This window comes from Cuculus canorus, chromosome 20 (genome assembly GCF_017976375.1).
Source record: "Cuculus canorus isolate bCucCan1 chromosome 20, bCucCan1.pri, whole genome shotgun sequence".
NCBI lineage: Eukaryota > Metazoa > Chordata > Aves > Cuculiformes > Cuculidae > Cuculus > Cuculus canorus.
In genome coordinates, this window is record NC_071420.1 from 8,534,668 (window position 1) to 8,561,212 (window position 26,545).

Below are 26,545 nucleotides of genomic sequence, written 5' to 3' on the forward strand. Positions count from 1 at the left end.
ATGGTTGACAAAGTCTGTGCCGGACTCACAGAATCCCTGTGCACTGCTTTCCCTGTGCTGCTTTGTATCTAGGAAATAATTAAGACAAATATTTTATTTATGAAAAGGCCCAGAAAATAGAAAACAAAATACATGCTTCTCTCTTCCCCCATCAAAGCCAGACACAACCTGAGAAGTTCCCATTGCCTCCCGTGGCAGCCAGGACCGTGCCGGAGCCCTGCTGTGGGGTGAGGACCCTAGAGCAGTGCAGGTGTGTGCTGAAAGCAACTCTGCACCATTTTGTCCTTCAAAGGAGCCAATTAGCCAGCTCAAAATATACCTGCATCCCTAAATATACCTGCAGCGATGGGGTGGGTGGGGTGTGTTACAGGGACACACGTGGGAGCTCAAATTAGAACTAAAATAACCTACTTGATTTTGCATTGATTAGCGAGAGTAATTTGCCCTCCAAACACCACCATGCTGCTGGGTTTGGCTTAAAATAGCCTGAAAGCACGTCGGGGTAAGCCACTTGCACCCAGCCGGGTGCGTGCACAGCTCCCAGCGGAGCAGGTTGTGACACTTGCAGAGCGGCTGGGAGCGTAGCAGGAGGGGAGAGACCTGTGCCCGCTGTTCCCTGGCGGATGCCGAGCTGAGGGGCTGCCTGCAATTCCCTGCGGCAGAGCCAGCCTGGGCATGGCTCTTGCCGGCCTCGCAGCCAGGCTGGGAACCAACCACAGAAATGCCCATAAAACAAATGAGTATTCAGGCACCTGCGATGTTACAGCAAACTCACTCTTTTCTCTACAGGCTCCTTCAAGCACAAATGACTCTGAGCACTAATAATTAGCCTGAAGCAGTCAAAATACTGAACCAGTATCACTTAGTCATGACTTATCAGATGCTATTTTTTTTGTACCTTTTGGTTTTGTTTTTGCAAACACTCCCCCTCCCCAGCACAGAGCATCAGCCTGGTCAGGTAAAGTAAGAAAATCAATATTAATGTTAAATGCCCTCTGTGCGTGCTGTCTCACCTGAGGGGTGTAGGCGCCAATTTAGCAGCTTAAATCCTGTGCAGCTGCCCTTCGACACCACCTGCTTCTGTGGGCAGCTCAGGCAGTGCTGAGATTGGATGGCAGCGCAGGTGCCAATTTTCATTCTTAAATGGGCTGACACTCCCAAGGAGCTGCACTGCGTTGAGGCTCCAGTCTGCATTCCAGATTAGCAATCCCACAGTAAATTCTTATACGAAGGCTTTTACACTTGACCAGAAGAACCAAAAATGGGTTACACTGTGCTAAAAAGACTTTCTTGGTCATGGCTTATGTACATGAGCCTCTTGCCTTTCAAGCGGTTATGACTGGGCTGGGGGTGAGGATACTTCTAATTTTGCTGGTTTTTTTCTTGCATACTTCAGTCAGGCTCTGCAGCTCCTCCTTGCCGAGATGTGTGTGGTGGCACTGTGCAGGTGTGGTGCTTGCCGAGACTGAGACAGCAGCAGTGGCGACTGTCCTAAAGTAGTCTGTGATAGGACAAGGGGGAATGGCTTTAAATTGGAGGGGGTAAGATTTAGCATAGATATTGGGAGGAAATTCTTCACGATGAGGGTGAAGAGGTCGTTGCCCAGAGCAGTGGTGGCTGCCCCATCCCTGGAGGTGTTCCAGGCCAGGTTGGATGGGCCTTGGAGCCCCTGATCCAGTGGGAGGTGTCCCTGCCCATGGCAGGGGGTTGGAGCTTGGATGGGCTTTGAAGACCCTTCCAACCCAAACCATTCCATGATTCTGTGATGAGACTTCTTCCCTGCCCTTCCTGGGGAGTCTGGTGGCCTTCTGTGAGTCAGTAAAAGTTAAGTCTTGCAGGTACAACAGAGATGACTCCTTTTAAGGGTGTCAGTTGGGGCAGGTTTGGTGGGTCCTGGAGAAAGGTGGCAGGATGGAGACAGTGGTGGCAGGTACTGTCCCTATGGGGTAGAACACACTTGGTGACAGGTCCCATGGTGAGCAGGACACCAGAGAGCCTTGGAGACATCTGCTGACCCTCCTAAATGGGTGTACAGAGGTACATGGTGCAGGGGGGAGAAAGGCTCATGTCAAAAAAGAGTGCGCTACATCTTATAGACAATGCCAAGCTCTGCTTTATTTTCATCAGTTTGATCAGTACAAAAGCAGACAGCGTATGTTTCACCTTTTATTCTTTTTCATTTTAATTAACACTTTACAAAGTACAAAATATACTGTCATTTATTTTGGAACATTAGGATTTTTTTTTTTTTCCGTTTTTTTTTTTTTTTTAATTTTTTTTTCCCCATACAGTACGTAAATCTCAGCTTTTCAGCATAAGACCAGCAAAGAAAAGCAGCGTGTGCACTCGCTGGGAAAGCAAAGCATCCACTTCTCAGCTCCACACATCATGCCCAGAGCGCGATCCTCAGCTGCTGCCCCTCATTTCCGCGGTGTCACATCCCCCCTCCCGGCATAGAGGCCACCAATGCTTTGGTCTCCCCTACGCCTGGTGCCCCCGCGCTCACGCGAGTGCTGCCCACCCTGCCGGCACGGCCGCAGCCCAGAGCAGGGCGTGCAGCATGGGTGCCCGCACAGGATGGACCCCCAGTCATTCTACATTAGGCTGGCAATTAAAGGGAAAAAAATACTTGATTTTTTTTTGCTCCCCCCACAGGAAAAGCTCTCACGGGGTTTCCCAGAGGAGAGGCTGCAAAGCCCGGGGCTGCCCCAGCCTGACTTCAGCCCGTTTGGTGGCTGTCTGAGGCCAGAAGTGGTGTTTGACTTACAGAGAAAATGACACATAAATAACTTTTTAAAGAAGGTCCTGAAGATTTGTGTTTCCTCTCCGGGCTGCCCAGCACGGCCGTTGGAAGCAGCCGGGAGCAGCGGGAAGCACCCTGGTCTGAGCTGGGCAGATGCTGCACTGGGAGCCTCTCTGCTCTCTTGGCTGCTCCCTAAAAATTCAGGTCAATGCTACAGCCACCCTGGGGAAAATCCAGGCTCCTTAATTCCAAAAGAGGGGGAAAAAGAGAAACAGTCTTCTTCAGGCCAGTTGAGACAGTAATAAAGTGGCGATGCACTACAGCCATGGAAGGACTGACCCCCACCCTATGTCCAGCCCTAAGTGTGCCCAGTGCAGTGGAGTTCTGGCGTCAACCTGCACCGGAGCTGCGCAGGGCAATGGCTAAAAGCCTGTCCCCAAGCACTGATGAGGAGGATGAGGGTCCCTCCACGCAACGCTCCCTCACGGTGCCCAGAGAGCAGGAGACAACTGATGTGAGCCCACGCTGTGCTGCGGGGCAGGCAAGAGATGTTTGCAAGGGGGGGCTGCGGATCCAGAGTGTGTTCCCCGGGCACGGTGGCACCAAGGAGCCCCCGAATCCCACCACCACCAGGATCTGCTGGCACGGTTTTGTAGCAGGAGCTCGTTCACCAAATTGAGGTCATCACAGTCCTGAATTTTAGTGAAAACAAGGGGAGAGAGCAGGGGACTCGGTTGTTAATGGAGAGAGGGAGGTAGATGGGCTCTTCCAAAGGTTGAAGCAGAGCATCCAGAGCCAGGCCCTGCTGTGAGTCACTGCCCGGCAGCCTCCTTCTCCCCTGCCCGTCCCGAGCGCCGCAGCCATCCGGCCACTTGGAATGGTAGGATGAGTGTCCCCATGCCATCATGGCCATCCCCGCTGGTCCGGAGGCAGCACGGAGGAGGCTGCACCGGGAGAAAATATGGTGCTAAAGCCAACAGCCCACTCCTCGACTTTGTCTCGTGAACCCCAATTAGTGTGATTTCTGTTAGCAGCAGTAGCAGCAAGGCTTTTGGGTGAGAGGGGGCAAGCCTGGATCCCTCCTCTGGCACAAGCAGGAACACCAGGAAAGGACTCTCTAAAAGCACCCCACGCCCCGGGACACCGATGTGCTTCCCTGTTCCCCCCCTGCTAGTGGAGAAGCTCACAAATGCAGAGAAAATAAAGCCCAGAGGAAGGAAGAACAGAGATGGCGTGGGGCTGCGAGACAGGAGCCTGGTGCGCAGAGCCCAGGGGAACGTGAGGGCACGATTCGTTTCTTAATTCTGTGATTAAACTAAAATAAGGCTGAGGTCATTGAGCCAAACCAGACAGTGCCTCTTCCTAGGGTTTGAAGGGAAAACTGTATGTTTCTACTGCAAAGCTGTCCTTTTCAGCTCAGCTTCCCAACCCCAGCACAGTCCCACCGGCGGCAGGAGCAGCACTGCCCTCAGCCCCTGCCCAACGGCACCGACACAAACCCACACTGGGAGGGAAGCACCGACATTTGCTTCCAGAAGGGAGACGTCCAACGTTCAGCGATCTCTTCAAGAACAAGACTGGTTACATCAACTGCTCAGGCGATCGCGGCAGAGGGACGGCATGGCTGAGTGGGGAGCCCTGAACAACCTGTGCCTCAGGGCTGAGCCGTGGTGGAAGGGTCCGACTCCTGCCTGGAGGCAACACTGCTGTAGGAAGGTTTGCAGATCCTGCAGTTGCAGCAGCAAAGACAGGTCTTTAAGTAATTTCCGTGATCTCAAACACTCAAAAAAATCACCAGCCTGGCCTTAAAAAATAATTACAAGAATCCACCACAAATGGCTGTGGGTTTGTTGTTCTTTGCTCTGGCACACAAACCCCTTCGCCCCTTTTTTCAGCTTCCCACATGGCAAATGCTCTTTTTTTCTCTTCCCACCGACTGCAAACCTGAAAAGGAGATTTCTTCAGCAGAAGGGGAATTCCCTCTGTGTCCTGTCCAGCCAGCGGGGAGGACACGGAGGGCAAGGTGGCCCCATTTAGCAGGGCCCTATCCCCGGGGTGAGTCCAGAGCCGCCTCCCACCGCACTGAGATTGGCCGCAATTCCAGTGTGTGTTTGAGCAGATGGGGCTGAACTCCTCTTTCGGAGCATTACTGCTCCTGGCAAGCAGGGGTGCTCCCAGCTGCATTCCCGCAAGGGCCAGGGAACGGGGGACTTGCAAAATTACATTTTTCAAGTTACAAAAGAGCTGGGAGGAATCCTTTGGGGAAAAGCAAAGGGTTATTACTGTGACTGCAGAAAAGTGGCTTCAAATCCTCGAGATGCGGAGGCAGCAGCAGAAAACTGCGGGAGCTCAGGGACCTCACACTACAGCAGCTGCTGATGGTATCTTTCCACACGTGCCGTGCAAGGGAGACACTGCCTCTGCCACATCCACACCAGAGGGCAAAGCAACCAGCAGCAATGAAGGATGGAAGGAGCCCTTTCTTTTGGCACAATCTTTTGGGGTTGGGAGGACACCAGTGACACCACTGGGTCTCTCCAGAGAGGAACTCTTTGCAGCTGATCAGCTCTGCTGTGGCAACAGGCAGAGGACAGAGCTCAGAGGGGAGCAAAGCGCTCCCCACTCTGCCCTCGGAGATGCTTCCAAACTTCAAGCCTACCAAATTCCTGCTGAGCAACTCCATCCATCTCTGATCCAAAACCCACTCCCACTTCATTTACAAGATTCTGCAGAAAGCTAAGAAAGGATGAAAACATAATACCAAGGGAGTGCAGGGAATGAAGCAGCTGGATTGCAGCCCTGGCAGCACTCGCACCGCCGGGCAGGGCAGGAGATGTATGGCTGCCCTCCCTCTGCTGCTTCCCGCACCTTGGCAGCCAAGCCTTCAGCCAGGATGAGTCGCCCAAGGTCTTTATGCTCCTTTATGGTCTGGCCCTCACCAAAACCAGGCAGGGAGCACACAAGTAATCTCTGCAAAGGAATTACAGAGCAGGGAAAAGCTCTGTTTCATCTGCAATTACAAGGAAACATTCAGTCCTAGGCTTCGGGATACAAACCGTCTTTCCAACCTGAACAAGAAACGGCTGGTGCCGCCTAGAGAGTCTGAGAAAGGCGCATCTTGGCTGCATGTGTTCCAAAGAGGTACAGTTCGCTGCAGCCACATCCTAAAATTATCATATGGTGTGCTTGATACGTACCTCATTTATTTCTCCTGCTTCAAACAGGGTCTGTTCATTGCTCCACGCTCAAGAGAGCTTCTGCAGGGGCTACAGCAAAGGTTTGCTGATCAGCCCGCAGCACACGTGCCGTGGTGCAGAACCCACTCCTTTTCTTCGCCAGTGCCAACAGGAGCTGGTATTTCAACCGAGCTCTGCTTCATGAAGATTAAATAAAGGAGATGGCCAAGGGATGGAAAACAGGGCCTAAAGACAGCAGAATTAACTCAAGATTCACAGTTGAGTGCTTCAGTCCCAGGTGTCTTGGGAACCCCACAACCCTCACTGGGGATGCACAGAGCGTTTCTGTCCTGGCTCAGTGGTGCCAGGATGCCAGAGGGATGTTGCTGGCTCCACACGGCCCATGCAGAGTATGGACAGACAGACAGATGTGGTCATGGGGAAAAGGTATCTGGAGGCAGACCCACACATCTCAGCCAACGTAAGCGCTCTCCAGCACATGTTTTAAAATGTAAATACTATTTGGCAAAGGATTACTGGGTTTTACTCTCTAGCAGGTAATAAAAGTTTAATCCAACCCAGCGTTTGCAGGCAGGACTGGAACAGGTAAGTGAGATGCCTTAAGCTGCTTACTGGAGACGTCCACAATGGTCATTCTAAGAGAGAGGAGGGAAATCCTCATCAGAAAATGATTTCTTGTCCATCGCTGAATGCTGCTGTGAGACACTTTCGCTGGGGAGCTGGCAGCTGCAGCTCAGGCTTGATCGGAACGAAGAACTTCTCCCTTATTGTTATTGAAAATGCCAATCAACCAGTGCCAAGACAGGAACATCTGCTCTCACCGAGCACTGACGGCGCCAATGTTGGACCCGGCACCTTCCGCTCCAGTCACTGATCTCGAAAGTAGTGAGATGGAATACCCCGGTGCTCTCGAACAGCCCGTGTAGAGGAAAAGCCAGAGGATGTGACAGATTGCTTGGACACCGTGCCTGACACCACCACCTCTAAACACGCAGTGACATGGGAGGCTTTCCCCAAGGAGAGACTGAGCATTGCAAGATTTTCTGAACACTGGGGCTGATGCCACCTTTGCTGGGATGACGCTACCGGGACAAATGCCTCCCCAGGGCTGAGCAGGGAGAGAGGGCTCTGTGACTGACAGAGGGTGCATCAAAAGAAGCGGGACCAGCAGGGCGAGGGACGGGATTCTGCCCCACTGCCCTCCTCTTGTGTGACCCCACCTGCAGCTCTGCATTCAGTTCTGGAATCCTCAGCATAAGGAGGCTATGGAACTGTTGGAGTGGGTCCAGAGGAGGCCATGAGGATAATCCGACAGCAGGAACACCTCTTCCATGAGCACAGGCTGAGAGAGTCGGGGTTGTTCAGCCTGGAGAAGAGAAGGCTGCGGGGAGACCTTAGAGCAGCTTCCAGTGCTGAAAGGGGCTCCAGGAAAGCTGGGGAGGGGCTTTTTAAAAGTGCGTGAAGTGATAGCATGAGCGGGAATGGCTTTATATCCGAAGGGGGAAGATTTAGATTAGACATTAGGAAGAAATTCTTCACGATGGGGGTGGGGAGGCCCTGGCCCAGGTTGCCCAGAGCAGTGGTGGCTGCCCCATCCCTGGAGGTGTTCCAGGCCAGGTTGGATGGGGCTTGGAGCCTCTGATCCAGTGGAAAGAGTCCCTGCCTGTGGCAGAGGGTGGAACTGGATGGGCTTTGAAGACCCTTCCAACCCAAACCATTCTACGATGACTGACAGCAGGATGTTCTCCCTTTGGAAGAGAAGAAAATTCAAGTTCGCACAGCAAAGCCAAGAAAAGACCGGGAACAACTTCTTTCAGAGACAGACTGTCATCAAACACATGCAATTTAGCCTCTAATGTCCCAAACAGCTTCATGGCTGCCAGGCCACATTATGAAAACCTCATCCCAGGGACACACCACGAGACATAGGGACACACCTGCCCTGGCGCAGGGCAGCCATGTGGGATTGTGCCAGGAGCTCATGCCTGGGATGGCAAATCCAGCCCTTGCAGATGCATCACACACACCAGAGTGTGCTCTGAGCAGCGCTGCTTTCTGCTGTGCCTTCCTCAGGTGTCTGCGAGGCAGCAGCCCCGTGGCATGTGGCAAAGCAGAACTCAAATATCAAACTAGAGGATGTTTTGGGTAAAAATCTCTCCCTACCTGGACCCTAACAGAACCCCCGGTCAGCAGGAAACTCTGACAATGAGATACAAAGACCACACACTTCTAAAGACCAGGTTCAAACAACCTCTCCTACTTGTAACAGGAAAAGACCCTCCAGCATTTCCATCTAATATTTAAAAATAGCCCACCGATTTAAAGCTCCTCACAGGCCAACAAATGCGGATTTCCCAACAAATACCAGAGCTCTGCCCCATCTTCTAGGAAACCGAGCACTGCCAGGAAACCGAGCACCGCCAGAACACAGTCGGGCAGCCTCACACTGACACGCTGGGGAAGGCCACCATGAACTGGAGCTGGAGGGAACGTGGTGACAAGCACAGGTCATCCTGAAGACCTCACAGGCAGGAGGTCCAGGAGGATCCAGCTTTGGCCAGGGATCTGGAAGCCCCGCTGCAACCCCCCCAGCCAGGATCTGGGCAGGCACTTTGCAGACGAACCGTTGGTACTCATGGGCTGAAGCAATTCAGGACAGCAATTAACACATATATGAAGAAAAAGGAGCAATTTTCCTATAGTCTCTGTGCTTGAGGCACCGAACTGAAGAGGATCAGGGTGTTTCTGAAGCAGGCAGGAAAACCCAGTGCTGTGAATGGGCACGGGTCTCTGCCTACTCGCACTGAGAGGAGCTGCAGCCTGGCTCCAGGTCAGCTTCGCGGCTGCATTTCGTTAAAAACACGTAGAGAAATCCCAAGAGCGGAACTAAGGATTCATATTGCCTATCTACTTGAAATAAAAATATAGGGTGAATAAATGTGTGTATACAGCACTTACCACATAGCGACACACACCGAGCGTGTGCTTGGAGTATACACACACGTACTCACGCATCGTGTATTAACCTATATTGCTCAAGTCTAGCTGCTATGTACAGTTTAGAGCCAGAGGAATGGAAAACACGGGTATTTAAATACGTGTCCAATAGAGACATTCTAAGTATTTCTATGTAAACACTATACAATTCTATAACATACGCACACACTTACACAGTAGAAAGGAATTTGCAGCCAAAATCTAACTGGGGCAGGGAGAAAAAGACAAAACCCTACGCAGTTAACACGCGCAACATGAGGAAGGGGTGACATTTTGAAGAAAGCAAAGGCCTCAGAGACACAAGGAGGGTGCGGGAGGGCTCGGTTCTCCTCCCCTGCCCACCCTGCCTTGCAGGGCTGGAAACGCTTTTTGCATTTGGCTGTTTGGTGAAGTTTTGTGCAATAAGAGGAACCAAGAGGGCACAGAGAGGGTCCTGCCGTGTTAAGGTGATCCCTGATGAGCAGCAACCACAGCGAAGTCAGACTCTGGAGAGCTGAGCAGCGGTGCTCGGGCAGCGCGGGTACCGCTGGCTCTCAGCCATGCTCAGCTGAAGAGCCTCCCACCACGACACGGTCCTCCTCTTACCACGCTCTTCACACAGCGTGAAACAGCACGATGCCAGGGATGCTCAGAGACATTATTAGCATAAGGCATTTAAAAAAATGAAAAGACTCTTCAATTTTTCCCCGCACGAAGGCCAGAAGTGTGGGAGCTGTTGAGCAGCTTTAAGAGCCACTGCTTTGGGCTCATTAAGCACGGGCTCATTATTATTATTGTTACTATCATCACTATTAATTTCTTCAAACAAAGCCTCTTCCTGCCTCACTCAGCGAAGGTCTCACGATCAAAACCAGTGCCTTCCCAGCACTCGGGGTTCAAGGTTCAACCAGTTATGGCCAAGTTCGGAGCATCCCAGCTCCCACCAGTAACGTGACGTGGGGAAACGCTACAGGAAAAGCATCAAACACTCCAAGCTGTCTGAAGCAACCTCTTGGTTCTCAGGATGAAACTAAAGAGGAAATAAAAAGATGGGAGCTGAGGATGATGGCAGAGACAGCGTCTCCCTCGATGGCATTTCACACCTGCTTGGTGAAGTTTTGAAACACCCCAAAAATTTTGACAGGTTTTGCAAACTTAAGGCCGAGCTGTCAGGAAAAAAAGTGGGAAATTTAAATTAAAAAAAAATCAGCCTCTAAACCAGCCTGAGTGTAAAGTTAAAAAAAAAATAACAACCCCTTTTTTTTTCGCTTTCTCTTAAGGCTCAGAAAAGTTGATGCTTGTTTCAAGTAACTCCTTACCCTATGTGTCGCAGTCCTGGCACACATGGAGGGCAACACATGCTGCTCTCTGACATCTAAAGTGGCTAAATAATAATTTTCCAATGGTTGACAAAACCCTGGAGCACAAAGGAAACCCTTTCCAGAGACACTGTCCAAGCGCGCAGGGGAAGCTGAGGCTCAGCTCAGCCTGTCGGAAAGCCCAGCTGGCAACTCTGTAGCTGCACACCAACTAAAAGCCATCCCGCACAGTCCTTACCAACACCTATCTGCCACCACTTCAAAAATTTCCATGGTTAAAAGCTCCCGACCGCCCCGCTGCATCCTTCAGCTCAGCTCGCAGCCAACAACCGCCCCGCACAGCCTGCGCTCACATCCCTACGGCACGCGGCAGGAGACCAAAGCATCAGGATCTTTCCAACCAAGAATCCAGAGACATGGTGACACAACTGGAATAAACCTTTCCTGTGAAACCTGGAGCAGATATACCATATTGTGGGGCGATTCTGAAAACACACCTAAGGGAACAGCACGATGTAGTGTTTGGTGAAGTATCAAACATGTGCCTCGGTATTTCTCAGCTTGGATGCTTTAACATCAGGGCCTACAAAGGAAAGCCACCCATGGTTTCCTCAGTGGACGCTTTGACCAGCTGCCACACAACATCTCGCTGATGGAAAGCCAGAAAGATGGGAAACTCAGTCCAGCAGCACCAGGAACCACAAATGTTAAGCTCAGCCCTTCAGCACTGTGAATGGAAAACCAAACAGTGAGCCGTAAGCCTGTGTGTGTGTCTGCACGTCCTACACACCAGTATAAACCTGTCTGCATGTCCTACACACCAGTATAAACCGTACCCATGGCACGATCTCGGGTGCTTGCTTACTGCCTCTGCAGTAACACAAAACCCTGCCTCCAGCCTGCAAAAGACAGCCTCAGCAAAACCACGCCAGCCGCTGTCTCTTTAGCCAGGCTGGAAAGCCCTCATTAAAACTGCAAGACCTGCAATGTCTTCGTATCAAAAATGAAATTGGAAGAAGTCTAGAAACGCAAGCGATCCCTGGGCTCCTTGCAAAGTCCTCTGCAGCGGCTTCTCCTTTCCACCCCGCCCCGCTGCACGGTCACAGCCTGGCGCAGCCCTGTCTTAGGTGATGCACTGCTCTCCCCACTTCTTCCACAGTACTTGGAGCGGCCGCGGGCACCATCTGGAGGTGGGTACCACCCTGGACCTCGAGGCATGGGTACCGCTGGCCTGCAGCTTCGGCTCAAGCCAGGAGCAAACACGCTCCTGCTGCCCCATGGGAAAACCCCACATCATCTTTCCACAACAGGCCCAGAAGGAAATGCCTCAGCGTTGATGCATTCTCAGCACTTGTTTGGCTTTTGAAGAGCTGCCCACTGAACCCAACAGAAAAATCCCACGAGTCAAGTCCCCAGCCGGCAGTATTTCCAGCCTGGTGATGAAGGAGCTGATGGTAAACTGCAGGAAGGTCCCAGCAGGGATTGGGTGGGGACAACCTGCTTGCAGCTCTTGGCCAAAGTGACCCGGGATGTGCCGGAGCAGCTACGCAGGGACCCCGAGCAATGCTTTGTGTCCCTGCGAACGCGTACAAAATGGATGGGAAAAAGCCTGTGGAGACAGGAGAAGAGATGCATCTCCTCTTGCTGGCCATGGGGGACAAGGGCTCAGGGACGGCTCTGATGGAGGTGCGAGGGGACAGCAGCTGCCCTGGAGGAGGGGACGTGGCAGGAGGACACCGCAGGCGGTGGGAAAGGTGACTGGGGAAAACTGAGCTGAAACAGCCAAGTTTCAATGCAGGCAGAAGTCTTGGAGGCACCACCTGCCAGGAGGCTGGCCAGAGCAATGCTCCCCCTGCCCAGGTTTTCTTGGAGCAGCCAGGCTTTGACTGCGGGGAAAAAGGGAAAATCCAAACAACTGGATATTTTCCCCTTTTCCAACACCAAACAGTTTTGCCAAGGGAAAAAGAACCCGTTTCCCATCCTATCTCCACAAAAGCAATGACAGACAGTCCTCAGGAAGTCTGATGCGAGCACTATGCGACGTCTTTTCTGTTTAATTTCATATTTCATTTTGTTTACGGCTTTCAGGGCTCTCTCTGAGCAAGCGGCCCGTCTGTCCGAGCTGTGCCGCGAAGCTGTCGGCAGAGCGCCCGCACATGCGGCCATCCACGCTGCCACACTCCAGGGAGAGACGGGTGGCCCCAGGCAGCTCTTTCCACACCAAAACCACGGGCAGGTTACGCTTTGCCTTGGAGCTGAATGTCAGGAAACCGTCTGAACTCCCTTTCCTCCTGCCCCTCATTCATCAATTTAATAAAATAACAATAATAATAATAATAATTAAAACAAAGCCTTATTGGAGCTGTTTCTGCTCAACTTTCCACAGTCTCTTTTCATGTCACTCTCTGGAATCAGATTTTTCAAGAAATACTGTGAGAAAAAAAGAATAATAATAATAATAATTATAATAATTATAATAATAATAATAAAAAGCATCTGGAACCAGCTCAGAAGATTTCTAATGCTTTTCAGCTTGACTGACTTGGAGTGCATTGACCACACCGTTTATATTTTCTTCAGGTACCTGCAAGAAAGCAAAAAAAAGAAAGGTAACGCCTTAGCAAAAGCCAGGGGGGACAAGGAAAGGAGAGGCAGGAGATGAAGCCAGAACAGTCCCAAGGAGCCAGGTACTTTGCTGCCGGACACCTGAACCCTGCTGAGAAAGGGCTCCATCTACAAGAGACACCCTTCAGTTCGAAACAGTTAACCCAAGTCAGTGACATCTGGCTGGTGGTGCTGCTGGGAACGAAATTGTTCTGGGGTTTTCCTTTTCTTCTCCTCGTCCTCTTCCTTCCTTTCCCTGGTGAAGCCCCTCGCTGGGGTGAGCGATGCTGACCCCATGAATGGCTGCGCGCCCTCTCCCCTCTTGGCCCCACTCCCTGGCCCTGGCAGGCAGAGGAGCAGCCATTCCCCACCTGGAACCACAGTTGGGCAAGAGAAGATCTAACAACGCTTCCAGTGCCATCACTGCTCCAACACGTGGTCTGGCTCAAGAGAGCCACTGTCTGTCCAAACCCACCCTATTTCTTGCAATTCTCAACATTGCTTTCACAGAGAAGAGGAAAAGGGATGCCCAAGAAAAGCTCCAAGCTGGAGGTGTTCAAGGCCACGTTGGATGGGGCTTGGAGTCCCTGATCCAGTGGAGGTGTCCCTGCCCATGGCAGGGGTTGGAACTGGATGGGCTTTAAGGTCCCTTCCAACCCAACCCATTCCATGATTCTGTGATCTCAGAGCAACTGTGATCAGTAGAAAAGACTATCACAAGTAACACCAGACAGAAACGAGGCGTCTGACTGCTACAGAAACTCAAAGAGTTGAAGAACTCTGCGAGAGCCAAGAGTACTGGACACCCTCCAGAGCTCAGACAGTGGAAATACAACCGGACTGTGATTTTCTACAAGGCTTCTAACAAAACTAAGGAAAAACCCCATGAAAAATAACAAGAAAGAAGATCAATTTTCCAGTAGGAAGACGGAATAGGAGGCTAACTCTGATGATGTGTGAACAGAAGTCACGGAATCAACCCAGGAATCACAGAAGTCCACTGGGAAAGGAAGGAAATAATCTTAAACCAACCATACAGTAAATTCTTCTGGGTTAGGAAGAAAACCCCAGCACACCTCCACTCCAGGAAATACGACTTTGAGACAGGGCTCTGCGCTGCCTTCCCTCCATCATTTTTCCCAGAACGTTGAACACTGCAGTGGAAGGAGCCGTATGACTCTGCCTCTCCAGAAGATAGTGAGAGAAGACAGAGGAATCCATTCTGCAAACCACATCTTCTTAGCCAGCCCCAGCGGATGAACAGCAGGTCGCTCCACCTGCTCCTTTAGTGCAGTATGGAAGCAGAACCAGCCAGTTCTGCCCCCCCGGCTTTGACCTGCACGGACTCACCTCCCTCTTAAATACAGGGGCTGATCCTTCATTCACTGCAGAACGCTTGACTCCCTTAACATCAAGGAAATGGCATCAATCCTACGCCAAATATTTGGGCTGGATTTTCTCCAGGACAGATGTACAACTAGTTTTGATTTGCAGGACACATTCTGGCTTGCCACCAGCGGAGAAGTCCTACCCCGCAGGAAAGATCCTTATCCCAGGGCAGCTGGTTCAATGTGCTCACTCGTCAGCTGGAGGGCAGATCAAAGCATCTACCATGAAGAGTAAAGCTCTGAACTACAGACGTGGCTTCACCCTCATTAGATACGAAATGATGGTGAAGAGCAAGATAGCTCTAAGGCTGAAGCAGCGAGTGCAGAACAGCCAGAACAGGGACTCTTCTCCCTTGCTCTCTCTGGGGAGCTGGAATCCAGAGTGCTCCAGCCCGACCTTATGTCACCCAGGGGATACACCAGAGAACTGGAGGTACCCATCGCAGCATTGTCTCCCAAAGGGATTTCCTCTCAAGCACAGGTCCTGATTTCCAGGGCAAACTTTTACAGCTTCAGTACTGCAGGAAGAACGGAATATTAACATCCACGGCAAATGAAACAGTAAGCAACAAAATCCACCTTAGGATGCACAAGGAGACAAAAGATCACATCAAAGGGAACAAGCCTTTCGAAAGCACTTTGAATGGTGGACAAGAAGTAATGAAAACCTTAAATAAAGGGAGGATGCACAAAAAGGATTCAAGATGCACTCAGACTCTGAGAAGTCAAGGTTTCTGGATAGCAAAGTTAGGGAAAACAAGGAACGATCTAGGTCAGAGTCTCGGCCAATAAAACCAATCTAGAGCCAGCCAGCACACAGCTGGAGCAAAGTTAAGCAAAAGAGTGGACGGATTTGATAGCTGGAATAGCACTGTCCAGATGACAAGGCTTTGAAAACCATAAGAAAACAGCAAACGGCAAGGAAAATGCTAAAATACTGACTTGAGTAAGGAGGACCTGCAGACCTGAACGCAGGGCTCACACCCCTGCCAGCCGCTCAGAGGCAGGGATGTGCTGGGCTCGGATGCAGCACTTTGAGAAGGTGGAGCTGCCCGCAGAGTCATCACAATTGTGTGGCACAAGTTTTAAGTGAAACCTCTATTTTGCCTGACGGAGCTTAGCTCTCCAGATATTGCTTGACAACCAGAAGCACTCTGCATCTTGTGCTCCGCATGGAAAGCATACACCTGGGGCCACAGGTAGGAACGCGAGGCAAAGCTAACAGTATTGATTTTAAAATGGTGTTTTATTAGCTTATCTTATCAGCACAGTTAATATTCAAGAAAATAAGACAAACATATATAACACTTTGACCTTTGCTATCTGGAATAATATTTACTTTTACTCTTTGCACACATGACCTATAGGCTGCAAATTGTTCTCAGCAACTGTGAAAACCCAAAGTAAGTAGCTGAAAAAAACCTGCCTTGAACCCACTGGGGCTTTTACAGGTCAAAAGCAGGGCCTGAGCAGCGAATTTGCAGTGATGAACGAAGTATAAAGCAATAAAGGGCACATTTAAGACAAAACCCTGAAAAGCACAAAGCAGCTGAGAGTGTCAGCATGAGGGCTACTGACTCCCTCCCTCAGGACTGGGGGAATGCACTCCAAGTCAAATGCTGACCTGTCTGTGGCTGCGGGCATAGGGCAATTCCTCATTTTTGAGGGTGTCCTATACAGCCAAGGAAGAGCAGAGGTAACCTTAATGCCTAGAAGGTCAAATATCCACCAGTATAAAAGAGAACTCTGCATTAACAGCCAGACACTCATGCTAATGATTGCTACTGCCATGGGCACTCACAAAAACAAGCATGGCAAGACCCTTCTCTGCTTCAAAACCACCTTCTCTTGCTGTGCTGGCAATTGTTGCTATTTTATCAAAAGCCCACGCCGTGAGGAGGATGATGCAGACAGCAGAGCTCATCACGACTCACAGATGGGTCTCGAAATGCCAAGGCCAGGGCCATGCGGGTACCAAGAGATGAACGCAGGGGTCTGGTACTCAGAGACTCACCAAAACATTTGTCGCTCTCTTCCTAAGGGTCTGAAGTCTCCAACTATGCTTGCAGCGAAACAGAGAAGGTTTGTGGCTGCTAAGACGGTGACACAGTGGAAGATGAGGAGTTCGTGAAGTCTCCATGGCCACAGGTCTTTAGGGGCTGAGACCAGCCCTTTGCAAGAACAACAGTCCGGAATGCTGTTCTGCCTTGGGGTAGGGCTGGCCTTGGTTCAGGAGCCTCAGACCCAGGGCAGCAACAGCCAGGAGGCTGCAGAGAGCTACCTGTTGGGCCACATCACAGCAAAGGTACTCCAACGAGCTCTTCAAGTGGGAAATGATGTTCTCATCATGGATTTTCTCTCACAGAAAAGATCTCCCCTACTTCAAAGAAGCTATATCTTGATACTCACCAACGCGTGATCAAACTTAAAAGTACTGATGTAGTAGGCTGGGATGTCGGCCGCGGCCAAAGGCTCAGAAATCTGAGCAACGATTCCACATTCATCTGCGGAGGAGATAAAAACTCAGTCATTGATTGGCACCCATCAGTCTCGCAGAACTCCAGGGTCTCATCAGCTCTGCACATACAGGAAGGAGTTTGTCTGCACAAACTCCAATCAGAAGGGACCTCTGTAGTAAAATGTGTTCTTCCTCACAGAATCAGGCTCTTCAGCCCACAATACATTGCACATTGAATTTTTATTGCCTTCTTTTTGTTACAGAGAAATGTAAATCCCCAAAGGCACAAAACATTAGAACTGGAATGATTTTCAGAGATCCAAAGAACAGCAGTTAATGACATTCAGGAAGGAAGCACCAAAGGCAGTCTCACATATCCTTAATCTCCATTTTCTGCTTAGGTTGTTGCTATTCAACACTGCTTCTGGGCCAGCCAGCGGGTCAGCATCCCTTCTCTCAGAGATGCAAGGCATAGTTGGTCCTAGACTAGAGACTACCACAGCCCTGGAGGCAGGATTCATGCCCGTTTAAAAGGTTCACCTTTCCTGTTCACCGCAGATCAATGGCTCATTGCTTCCAAATGAAATCTGAGTTTCCCTGATACAAATGGAACATTTCAACTTGATTCTAAGCTAAAGTATTTAAACATTGCACATTTAGCGGGTTGGCAGGTGTCCTGATGGCCATCAATGTCAACACCATGTCACTTCTACATATTTTGCCTCTAAGATGCATAAAGAGAAGGTTCATGAAAATTTCCTTCTTGCTACTTTTGTTTGTCTGCCCTAGAAGTGACAAGTGAACATAAAAATTGGCCATGCATTTTTCAGAGACGTTCTTGAAGCCTTGAGGGAGGCCCTGGCTGAGGTTGCCCAGAGCAGTGGTGGCTGCCCCATCCCTGGAGGGGTTCCAGGCCAGGTTGGATGGGGCTTGGAGCCCCTGATCCAGTGGGAGGTGTCCCTGACCGTGGCAAGGGTTGGAACTGGCTGGGCTTTGAGATCCCTTCAAATCCAAACCCTTCTATGATTCAATGATTTTGTAACTGCTTCAGAGACCACAGGGAGCCCCAGACTTTTCTGAAAATCAGGCCTTCTATGCAGTATTCAGACCAGACTCCTTAAAATTACAGGGGACGTAAAATTAACAAGAACACAATCACAGACATGAAGTATTTACTCTGTGTTACTTAGGCCCAACTGAGTAGAGAAAATGCTTGCAGCACTGTATGTGGAACAGGTCTATGAATAGGACTCTTGCTTGGACTGCTATAAAATAGCATGGGTTGGAAGGGACCTTAAAGATTATCTAGTTCCAACTCCCCTGCCATGGGCAGGGACACCTCCCACTGGATCAGGGCCTCCCCACCCTCATCGTGAAGAAATTCTTCCTTATGTCTAGCCTAAATCTATGCTAAATCTCCTAAAGCTCCAGAGTTGCCCAAGGACTTCCCTGATGTATGACAGCACTTTCTGACCACTGATTTCAGCAATCTGCAACGCGTTCCCGTGCCATCTCTTTGTCCACTTTTTCTCTTTAAACAGAGACCCCGCTGTAGCTACCTCCAAAGTCCAGGAAATGAATGCAGTTTGGATGGAGCTGTCAAACAAGCATTTTCAAAGTATATTTAGAAGTCTGACTTATTAGGTAGGAGCCAGACTCTTCCTATTTCAAAATCTCAGCTTGCAAAGTCATGTTAAGCTGCTGCCTCTTACAAAGCCTCAATCTCAGATGGATTTTTCCATCATCGTTGAAGGCCCTGAGGCAACTGGCTACCTGCACACCAACTGATCCTCCAAATGTTTACCTACCGAAGCCAAGAGGCTGCCCACCAATCCGCACCATCTTCCAGAGTTCGCCAGATGCACTTGTAAACAACAAATTATTAGGAAATCTGTAAAAGAAAAGGAACACCGAACATAGCAATTAAAGCACAGCAGTGTGTCAGATCTGTTTGCCGGGATGCTGCTGTTCCTGTAGCCCTGTGCTGCCTGAAGCCAACAATAGTGGTGGCGGCAGCCCTTTGAAACCAGGAGAAGCTGAGGCAAGCGGGACAGACGTCCCTGCCTGCCCCTCCACGTGTCCTATGGTAAATCAGCACCCGATGCTGGGAGTGTGCACAGCCACCTGGGGAGGCACAGCAAGAGATTTCCAAGGTGTCCCCAGCTTTACAACCCCCGAGACGGTTAATTTGAAAGTTTAATTTGAGTTGTGTTTAGAAACATGTATGGACAGGCTATGTGTCCATACTTACTCAGGAATGTGAATGGTGACCACTGTGTTTGTGTCTGAGCATCATCAGCGCTTTTTGCCACAGCATCCCTGGGAGGTCTCTGGGAACCCTGCAGAGATCCCCCATTTCTTACCAGGGGAAAAAAAACCACTGGCTAACAGACCTGCTGAAGGTCAAGCAAACAGGCTGTGACTGAGAAGGAACTGCCCACCCTGGTCCCCCAAGCACCACGCTCCCGCTCCAACCCTCCAGCCCCTCTTGAAGGCAGACAGAGGTTTACTCCATTTAAGGTTGAAGAAACTTTCAAGAGGGCAATTAATAGTTTGCAAAATAAGTTCCTAGGGCAGGCAAGAACGAAGCCCAAACACTGTACTGTGTGTCAGAAGCAAATATAGGCACTGCACCTCTGTGCAGCCTCCGGTCCAGCCTCCAGACCTCAGAGACTTGTGTGATGTGAAGCTGCAGAAGTACACACACACACAACCAGGCTGATATTTGCTCCCTAGCTGACTTTCTCCTTGCCAGACAAACGAGTCAAGGGCTGCCACTGCACAGGGATGACTCAGTACATTATCATCACAAAACAAGACTCTGCACCAAGCTCAGCCATGTGTAAAAGGGAGGACAGCACTACTGACATCCCCATCCTGCTTTTGGCCTTTAGCAGTAAAAACTTCAACCATGTACACCAGATTATTTTGGGGTTTGCTCTGAAAAGCACAACTAATGAACAATGGAATAAAAATGTCAAAATCACTTTGCTGCAGTGCTCCTCTTTCAAAAGTGAGATAACCCTCCATGGCTTATGGTTTCACTCTGGACTTGAACAGACAAGCAGAAAATTTAGGAGCAGGAACTACCTTGCCAGTCTTCACTCAGAAAAGTGACAGGGTGTACAGGCACATGACACCCACACAATGAGGCTCTCATGAATTAACACGGAGGAGCTTAAGCTGTTTCCTGCTCCTTTGAGAACATCCCAGGTGCTTTTGTGTTCTTCAGGAGACCTCGAAACCAAAGCTCACCTCTGCTGTGTCTGGACATCCATGACCAAGGAGATGTAACCCTCAATGAGAGAAAAGGAGAAAAAGCGAATATGTCCCGAGTCTTCGTTGCCCACAACTGAGTCTTTTACTCTGAAGAAAGAGAAAAAACCAGCATTAACTGTGGCTAGAAGAGCAAAGGAAGGCTTTTAAAGCTTATATAGCCAGCAAAACCAGAAATGCTTCATATACTGACTTAGGGAAGTGACACGTGCAGGGGAAGAATATGCCAGTCGCCACAACTGACGAACTTCTATTCCTGCCCCAAGGTCCTCTTGCAGGAGGCTGTGGGGCAGGAGCCACAGGCACAGCTGGCCATACATCCTCCAGTCCTATGCGAACGTGCAGCACATCGATCACATTGCTACTCTTAGCTTATATCCAAAAAGACTCAGCTTTCCAAAGCCAACGGATGTCTTCGGGCACCCTCAATCTCCTACTTGGCTTCCACCCAACAGGACAACCCTGTGAAACTTCCCTAAGTACAGAGAATAAAGTCACAGGAGATCCCTGGGCATCCTGGAGGAGCAATGTGACTTTGTGCCTCCAGATGCCGGCCACATCTCCCCCAGGAGCCCGTCTGCCTGCTGGGACCTACCCATTGGAGTAAAACATGACATCCATTAGGAGTGTAGCAACAGTGGGAAGGGTATCTGGATCCAAGCTGGTGACGCAGAACATATTACTTGGACTGGAAAGGGGATGAATGACAGGCCTCTGAACTGAAAGAGACAAACACAGACATATACAGCTATGAAGCCACGTTTGCAGCAGGTTCACGTCCCACCAGATGTGTTATCCACGCACCGGCAGTGGGCACAGAGAAAACTGCTAGTGTTTTTAAGAATGTTCCTCATCATTGAAGCCTGCAGGTTCTCAGGCAGGGACCGAGGAGCCTGAAGATGATCTGCTCCTGCAGCATCCTCCCTGAGGTACAGGGTGCGATCACCCCGAGTACCTTGCCCTGCACAGGGCACAACTCTGCCCTCTGCTTGTAGGGGCTGTCAGGCCACTGGGTGCATCCACATGAGACGAGGGCCAAGCTAAAGGAGGTGCCAACATCAACTGAAAAAGTAGAAATAAATCCAGGCTTCTACTATTTAGAAGACAGGGCTATGGCAGCCATTTCTCTGGCTGCGGCTGCTGGCAGTGCACTCTCCTTTCCCTCCCTTCTGAGGGCTTATTTTGCCATAATATCTACAAAAATTGAAAACCAGCTGACAGGCAGCAGCTTGGCAAACAATACTTGCAGCAAGACAACGTGTGCTTCACTGCGCCCTTCCTTTCAAGGCCAGGTTGGATGGGGCTTTGAGCAACCTGATCCAGTGGGAAGTGTCCCTGCCCATGGCAGGGGGTGGAACTGGATGGGCTTTTAAGGTCCCTTCTGACCCAAACCACTCCATGATTCTATGATTCACACTTCTTGTATGAGGCTCATTTTCTTAAACAAGATTCTCTGTAGCTATCAAGTGACGAGGCTGAGTGGCACTTTATAACAACTGATTCCTGCTTTGTTTGGTTATGGTAGAGGTGTGTAAGTAAGTAGTTCCTTCTGCTGATTGTGCCCTTTGCTTGATACTTATTCTTCTAGACTGGAAGCATCCTAAGGTTCTGTACAGCCCTGGGCTGACAATGGCCTTGATCCTGACCAATACCAAAGTGTGAAATCTGAACAGTATTCTCTGTGCATTAATCACCCCAATACTTAAACAAGCTTTTATATAAGCTGCTCTCCTTTGAAATGCTGAAACATGGAAATATGGGCTACAGACAATGTTATTTTTGCAACTGAACTGAATTGTGTTTTAACCTTCTGTCTCCTCTAGAAATGTAAAACTAGCATTAAAAGGCTTAGATTAAGCACACCTCATCAGCATTGCTCACAAAGTTAAGCACATACTCAAATCCATGGTTGAACTGGGAAAGACTCAGGCACGTGTTAGGATGGTTTATTACCGTAGAACAGCATAAACATTCACCAAAACACTGAAGGCAGGCAGGAGGTAGACTTTCACCCCCATGTGTTGTAAAGAGCAACTCTCTGGCAAGCCGAGCCCATGGCGGTGCTTACCCAGTTTTGGTTTGACAAATCCATTCGTTATCCCCAGGTCATCAGCAGCCACAGTCTCCCCGTTCACTACTCTAAGGATGGTGAACTCAGCAGCCAGCGTGTGCATCACGAAGGGCAGGTCTCGCTCACGTACCTGTAATGGACAACAGGATTAGGTCCAGAAGTAAGAATACACTGCAGTGCTGGTTACACACACTCAAGAGCACAGAAAAGTGGGCACATCACTCCTGCTTGAGCCAGCAGGTGTGCAAGTATAGTCACCATCTGGATGTGTGTCTACAGAAGCACATTCAGTGATATCACTGCAAGTATCAGTAGGGTTAAGCACCAAAATGCTTTTAAGACTGTGGAAAGAGTGTGGAGACTTCGAAGAGAGAGATGTTTCACCTCTTTTCCAGCATCCCTTCAAGAACTCAGCACTGCCTGTTCTTCAGCTTTAGAAAACAAGCTTATGTGGTCATGCTGTGTGTGTGCGCGCATGAGACAGAACGACAGTCTGTCTGTCTATCCCCAAAACAGCTGTGGAGCCTCTTGGTCATCATCAGCCAATTTGACAGCAGACACTATGTCCCTCTACCTCTCAGAAAACCACTGTCTGAGTGATGGGGGGAAATGCCACCAGCGTTTCTATTAAAGGAGAGACTGCAGTGTGGGCTCAGCACTCACATTAGATGCCAAATAACGCATACCGACAAATGCCTCATCCCATGGGAAGAGCTCCTGAGATGTCACAGAGCCTAATCATAAGGCACAAAGCTCTGAGGAAAGCAGACTTTGGTACTTCTGCTGCTTCTCAAACAACTTTTTCCCAGAAATGCCATTAAAACCGCCCAAGTGAACCTTCATCGGGTGGCAGATGACTCTGCCTGGTCCTCTCATGTTCTCTTACCAGGATGAAGTCCGTCTGATAGGTGGAGAGCATGAACACTGAGATGTTTTGGTCAGCTAGGGGTGCTATTACTGACTTGGCAATTTTGGTCACTCCAATGGGCTGAGAGCCGGAGAAGCCACCTCCGCCAGACACCACGTTGAGGGCAAGCCATGTCGCATCAGCCACACTTAAGTGTTCCGAGGAAGGGAGCTCTGTGAAAAGACAAAGGAGGAGGCGAGAGGTTTGTTTTAGAGGAAGAGAAAGACAGGTCCACTGTCTGGTCTGTACGTGGCTAGCACGGACCTCAGTGCAAAGGAGGAGGAGAGCCCACTTATCCAGCCAAACTCCTGGGTTTCCCAGGTGGGTACTGTGCCACTTTTCAGATGTACCAATTGTATCAACTTTCACTGTAGGATTCATATCCATTTTCAAGAACAACACAAGGAATTACATGAGCCTCAGCTGTTCCCTAGATGCTGGTGACCAGCACTACTGATTGCCCCACGTGGAAACAGCCTGAGGGCCTTGACTTAACTTGAATCTCCTCTATCACACAATTCCTGCAGATACTTTGCTTGAGCTTTTCTGGTCTCTTTTGATTCCTTTATTCCTGCTCTAAACCCACATTTTGTTCTCCTGGACTTGAGATGGAGGTTGACAGAGCAGCCTGGGCACTATCACAGCACCTGGGAGCTGCCGAGCAGGTTCCCTACACATCTGAGGGTTGCTGCCTCCAAGTGTAAAGCAGAAGACAAGAACCACACCAGTCTGTTAGGGATGGATGGTGTAACATATTCATTAGAGATTATAAGGTGATCGCATACTAAGATAATGGAAATCTATTTAAGAATAACCCCAGTTCCATTCCATTTGCTTCTAGTCTATCGTCATTAAGCAGTTAAAAATCTGTAGCTAAACTACTTAAATACCAATTATTAACTGTTTTAAAGAAACCTTAATGTACTAACAGCCTGTAAAACCAGATGCGGATTCTGGAGTGAAGGCATAAACTTCTCTAAGATTCTCTGGATTTTGGTTTGGCAAACAAACAGTTCCGATCCAGATCCAGACTTACATCATCCCAGTTAAATCTACTTGGCTTAAGGAACCTGACCTCAAATGCAGATCCAGTCAGCAGAGACACAGTGGAGGTCCCAGCAGAAACCCACACACTTCGCTTAGATGCAGCCCAGCAATCCGAAAGCATAAATCTCAGCATTGCTGCCCTTGCAGGCAGCATAGGCGAGCCACTTCATCTCTCCATACCCACACTCCCTACTCTGTCCACCCACTCTTAGCTCCTCACAGAATGGTTTGGGTTGGAAGGGACCTTAAAGATCATCCAATTCCAACGTCCTGCCATGGATGTCCACCTTTCTCCATACAACAGAAAAAAGAAGGATACTTCCTTTCCTTCTCCTTCAGCGAGACCTCTGGGAACGGTTTCTGTACAGCTCCAGACAACACGTAATAAATCCATAACCTCACACCCCCCAAATCCCCAGGCACCACCGCTGTGAGACAACGAGAGTGCTGAAAACCCAAAATGAACAGAATAACAAACACTGCTCGTTTTGCTCTCCTCAATAACCTCAATTGTGTGTGGCATGAAAATAACCCTGAACAAACACATTGCAAACAGTGGGGACACTGAGGGTTCTGCTTCTGCATTTTGATGTTTAGCTTCATAGGCCAATGTTTCTTTTTTAGTGAATAATCAGAGCTTACATGGAATGAAAACTAGACACCAGGGAGAGCGGGTAAGTTTGTGCATTAATCAACACCAATGCTACCTCAGAGAGAGCAGCGCAAGTTCCTTGCAGAAAATTATTGCAGCAAAACACCGTTTTAGGCTCAGACAGCCCTTTGCATCAGAAAAGGAGCCTCAAAACAAAGCTTGCTACATCAACTGCCGTGGAGAAGCTAGGGCTGAAAACAACTGCTGCTGATCTAATGAGCAGCTGACGTCTTTTTTTCCCTTTATTCCCACCTCTGCTCCTTGCCTGTGAAACAAATAAAAAGGAGAAGCAGCAAAAAAAAAAAATAAAAAAAAATAGATGCCTTTCTTCTTTGAGGATGTATGTGCTGCTCCCTGGCAGCACAGAGCGGGCAGGCGCAGGCGAGGCCACCTGCACGTCATCGGTATTTACACTGCCATTTCCCGCATCCCAAAGCCATTAAAGCAACCAGGCAACTAAATCACAGAAAGGTCAAGCGACACCTTTCCTCTCTGCAAACTCATCCCCACAAGCCTCTGGCGCTGTGGCTGCCCCAGCAGCAGCACCAGCTGAGCAGGATGCACCAGCAGCTCCGCTTCCTCTGCTCATCAACCTCTCCCACCCCCAGCGGACACGTCCCAAATGTGCCCAAGTCCGCTAATGACTCGTTACCAGCAGCAAGAAGAGATCACAACTCATTTCCCTCGCTATAAACAGAGTAGATGATCTTCCTGCTTCGTATGGGTGATGCGGTCCTGGCTGCGGTTCATTAAATCACAGTTTAAATACCATTTTGGGTCAGGGATGTGATGGAAGATGCTGTTTTGCAGTGGACGGAGGCATTATCGCGTTTCACTCTGGCAGCTGCAGCGCTGGAGAAGCTGCCCCAAGAAGACCTCGTCAACCTCTTCCTGAGAGGGCACGAAGGCTGATTTGCCCGTTGCATTTGTAATTACTGGAAAGTGTTGATCATGTTTGGTTCCATGTGTTTAACCGGCCGTATGAAGTGTGACAGGGCGATGGCACTCGCTTAAGGAACCGGTCTCTGATAATTCAATTAACTTTGCAGAAAATACATAGAAAGTGACTGCAGTACCGGTTTTGGACACTGCTGCCACTAGGCAGCCAGATGGAAAAGTACAGCCCAAATTTTAATGAAACAAACCCAGGCTAGAGGCTCAACAAATTCATCTAAATAGCATCAAATCAGCCACGTGGGAAGGTGCTTTGCCCAGGAAGCCATTAAATGCAGTAAAGCCAAGGAGAGCTGAAAACACCAGACGCACCATTAATGCAGACTCAGTGAGGCAGAATGAGGTAATAAGTAAAAAGCAAAATGAGGAATCATCTGTGTTTCAGCACCAACCCACCCACCCCACCATGTCCACCGCTTTCCTCATACGAAAGCAGAGCTCCTGATGCCCCACAGCTTCGGCATCGCAGCATCCCCCACCCTCACACTGCAAGATCAGCGCACAAATCTCTCGTTTGGGTTCTGAAGATCCTCTTCCAAATGATTTATGAGAGTGCAGGTCAGTCTCACTTATGATCACAGGGCACGATTCACCTCTGGCTGAGAAGGACGGCTAAGAGGTGAGAGACTTGGGCTTTGTTCATTATAATCAGGGTCTTTGTTTTGAATTTCTGCTGGAGACAAGCCTTTCGATCTCTGTATTTTCGCTGTGTAACAGTCTGCAGACCTTCTGCCCGTGGGCTCTGAAGCCATCATTTGCTGCCCATCACTGGCGAGCAGATGAGGGTCACAGTCTCCAGCTGCCGTTTCACCCATGGGAGCTGGCGTGGAACCCCACCAACAAGATGTGACCATCTCAATAGCTCAAGCTCATCTGTGATTCTGCCTGGCAGTGCAACACTAGGTACCGCTCTCCCTTGGCACAGCAGTTTCTCTCATCCCAAATTCTCCCCA

The 26,545-nt window shown here is 49.7% G+C and overlaps 1 protein-coding gene across 1 annotated transcript in view; it reads right to left on the minus strand.

Moving 5' to 3' along the window:
• Positions 1-12,691: 12,691 nt before the first annotated feature.
• The window catches only part of CASTOR2 (cytosolic arginine sensor for mTORC1 subunit 2), a 122,338-nt gene continuing 108,484 nt past the window's right edge, over positions 12,692-26,545 (minus strand). The window contains exons 3-9 of the mRNA XM_009561773.2: positions 22,919-23,112; positions 22,030-22,162; positions 20,557-20,680; positions 19,941-20,051; positions 18,494-18,576; positions 16,637-16,731; positions 12,692-12,819 (exon numbers count right to left, since the gene is read on the minus strand). Of these exons, the coding sequence (XP_009560068.1) occupies positions 12,754-12,819; positions 16,637-16,731; positions 18,494-18,576; positions 19,941-20,051; positions 20,557-20,680; positions 22,030-22,162; positions 22,919-23,112 (806 nt within the window). The 3' untranslated portion in view covers positions 12,692-12,753. The remainder of the gene's footprint in view (positions 12,820-16,636; positions 16,732-18,493; positions 18,577-19,940; positions 20,052-20,556; positions 20,681-22,029; positions 22,163-22,918; positions 23,113-26,545) is intronic.